The 3189-nt window shown below is 51.5% G+C and overlaps 1 protein-coding gene across 1 annotated transcript in view; it reads left to right on the top strand.

The window, feature by feature from the left end:
• The first annotated feature begins 950 nt into the window (after nt 1–950).
• CCL1 (C-C motif chemokine ligand 1) overlaps nt 951–3189 on the top strand; it is a 2761-nt gene continuing 522 nt past the window's right edge. The window contains exons 1-2 of the mRNA XM_019630042.1: nt 951–1061; nt 2277–2391. Of these exons, the coding sequence (XP_019485587.1) occupies nt 986–1061; nt 2277–2391 (191 nt within the window). The 5' untranslated portion in view covers nt 951–985. The remainder of the gene's footprint in view (nt 1062–2276; nt 2392–3189) is intronic.

Here is a 3189-nt window from a genome sequence, read left to right as displayed (position 1 = left end):
CTCTCCTTACAGTCACACCCCAGCTCTACCTGGCATCTCTGAATGAACGTGCTCTTTCCTGCCGCACTGTCTGTACACAAGCCCCTTCCTCTGTTGGCATGCCCCTTTCCATCCAGCTCTCTGCTTGAGGTCATTCCCCTGGGAGCCTCTCTGATGTGCTTGGGAAGCTTTCAGTCCTCTGTGCCTTTTACAGGGCTGTCTACGGCTGTGATTACACTGGATGGCTTTTACCTTTTTATCTGTGAGTCATCGTACAGTGGCTGGACGTCAATCACAGCATCTCATTTTCTTCCCTGGGGCAAACTTCGGGTCTAGAGCAAAGGAAGTTGTTGGAAAGTGTTGAGTAATGGAAAAAGGTGAGATTGGAACTCTCTGGGCCAGGCACTTGACACAGCAGATCTTCTTTCATTCTCATTGCACACCTGTGAGGCACGTGTTACTATTTCCATTTTGCAGCGGATATGTCACCTAGGTGAGCTTACACAACTTGCTAATTTGCAGAACTGGGATTCAAACACAGGTGTGTCTCAGTCCTGGTCCAGAGCTCTTCAGCTTCGCCATGTTCCAGGGACAGTGGTTGCGTCCCTGGATGGAAAGATGTGGAATCAGAGAAGCCACAAATCGTCCCCTTCCTCTCACTCGCCTTTCTGCCCTTCTCACTCAGCGGGACAGCTCCTACTCATTTTTTTCAAGATCCTTATCTGCTTCTGCACTTGGGGTTAGGGAGACGGGTATGTGGAGTTTCCACATATCTGCACACCCCTCCCCACCTGGTGAGGTAGGGTGAGGCGTTTGCTATGTGGTCGCTGGATGTGAGTAACATCTCTTCTCCCGGTGACTTCCCCACCTCTGCCCCAGGGCCTTGGAAATCCCACGCACTGTCCTATAAAAGCCCTGGGCACTGCAGGATGGGCCAAGGGACAGCTCTTAGCTTCACCAGACTCATCAAGACCACTCCAGGGAGTCCTGAGGCAGAAAACCCACAATGAAGCTCATCACCGTGGCCCTGGTGTGCCTGCTGGTGGCGGGGTTGTGGCTGCAGGATGTGGACAGCAGGAGCAGTAAGTGAAGCTGGGGCCCCTTTGTTCCTCTTTGGGGAGGGCAGAAATGCAGTCAGGTGCTCTGGGGCTAGGGGGCAGGGCTCACCCTGAACTCACTGCCTCCGTCTCCCCAGCTCCAGGAAGAATTCTTCCTGTAGAGGAGGAATGGAGGACGCGGATGGGATGGGGGCAGAGGACCAGTAGGAGAACCACGAGTCTGGGCAAACACAGAAAACTGAGCTGCCAGCTTCAGCAAAAGGAGGCCTTGCCTCCCCCAGTCCCTGCAGAATGATGGAGGGCAGCTGTGAGGTTATTAGGCCAAGCTGGGAGGCCTGAGGTCCAGACAGGGGACTGCGTTTTGCCTCCACCAAGTAACAGATAATGGGTAGAGTACGAAGTCACGGGCCCAGGGCTGGTACAGTTGGCTAAGCTTAGGCAAGTCACTTTACCTTGCAAACTCTGGTTTCTCCATCAGTCAGGCGGGGTTGATAAATCCCTACCTTCTGGAGCTGTTGCGAGAATACTGACCTGATACTAAACACTCGAAAGGGACTTTGTAAACAGTGAAACCAAGACGAAGGTGCCAGGATTTAGAATGCAAATCTTTTGAGGGTGGGGTGTGGGAGGGGCTGTACAAACTGGCAGATTGGGGGTTGGGGGTCAGGACAGAGCTGAGAGGGGAAGAGGGCATTCTAGAGCGAGTCAGGGAGCTGGCTAGTTCCTGAAGTGCTTTTCTTATCATTTTGTCAGTCTGAACTCCTTGAACAGTTTCTAATCCTGCCCCAGGTTTTGGGACCATAGCTGTCTTGCATGCACCAGACTCACTACACCCCCGGGTATGGGATCCAGAGCCCTTGGACCCAATACTGGGGCAGAGCCACACACTCGTGGCGGGATGTCAGAACTGGAAGAGACGTTAGAAATCAGTCTAAAAAGTCTTATTTTACAGATGGGAAATCTGGGGCCCAGGTGAGGGTTCACCTTGATCAAGGCTACCAGCTGGGTTGTGGGGAGCTGGGGTCTGAACCCCAGTGTCCTGACTCTTGGCCTAAATACAGAACTAGGTAACTGATGAGACCGCGCTGCACCAAGGACCTCAGGACGCGGTCCCAAAGCCGGGGCCTGTCCTGGAAGGGTTTTGTTGTTGTTGTTGTTGTTGTTAAAACCATCCTGAAAGAGAGGAACGGAGTCTAGGTTGAGAAATGGATGTAAACCGTTTTTGTGCTTCCCTTCTAGTGCATGTGTCGTCCTCCAACTGTTGCTTCGTATTTGCGAAGAGAATGATTCCCGTGAAGCAAATCCAGTGTTACAAAAACTCCAGTTCCTCCTGCTCCCACCCTGATGGTCTAATGTGAGTGTCTTCCTCTGTTCCATCCCTGGCTTCCTCCTCCAGAGAACAGAACCCAGTTTACCTAGAATTAGCATGGCGGACGCTAGATGGCAATGTCCCACCAGATTAAGGTTTCTAAACCCAGCCAGGGAAGCCACCAAAATCTGGGTGCAGAGCCAAGTGTGGGCGCTAGGGGGAGCTCCGCGCTCCCTAGCAGGCGTCAGCAGCGGCGCCTGTGTTCCCGCCGTGACTTGGGTTTCTTGGGGGGCTCCAAGGCTCCAAGTATTATATCCTAATATTTTATGCACAGAGGAAGGAATTGCTTAAAACCTACAAGCATTACCGCATAGTGAAAAGAGTGAGAGGGTCATGATTAGTTCCCGTCTCCCTCCAGATTTGCCAACCTATAGTCTTGGGTGACCTTGGGCAGGTAACTTTCTGCACTGTGTTATGCAAGTACTCCTTTGCACTCCTTATCCGTGAAGTGGAATAAAGATGATCGCTACCTCACAGGGTTATAATGAAGCTTGACGGAGGTGGCTTACACTTGCCACTCAGTGTCTACAAGGCACTTTCATGTACATTGTCTTGGCTAACCCTCTTGGGGTACACATTTTCATTATCATGAAAACTGAGGTTCGGGGAAGTAGAGAGATTTGTCTAAGATCGCCCAGATAATATAAGGCATAATTGGTCTATAGTTTGGACAATAGCCAAGTTTAGGACGTGGGCAGATCAGAAAAGAAACACACACAGAGAGAAAGAGGGAGGGAGGGAGGGAGAGAGAGAGAGAGAGAGAGAGAGAGAGAGAGAGAGAGA

This window comes from Hipposideros armiger, unplaced genomic scaffold (assembly GCF_001890085.2).
Source record: "Hipposideros armiger isolate ML-2016 unplaced genomic scaffold, ASM189008v1 scaffold_881, whole genome shotgun sequence".
NCBI classification, from domain to species: domain Eukaryota; kingdom Metazoa; phylum Chordata; class Mammalia; order Chiroptera; family Hipposideridae; genus Hipposideros; species Hipposideros armiger.
The sequence above is the reverse complement of the archived record's forward strand: the minus strand, read 5'-3'. Positions and strand labels throughout refer to the sequence as shown.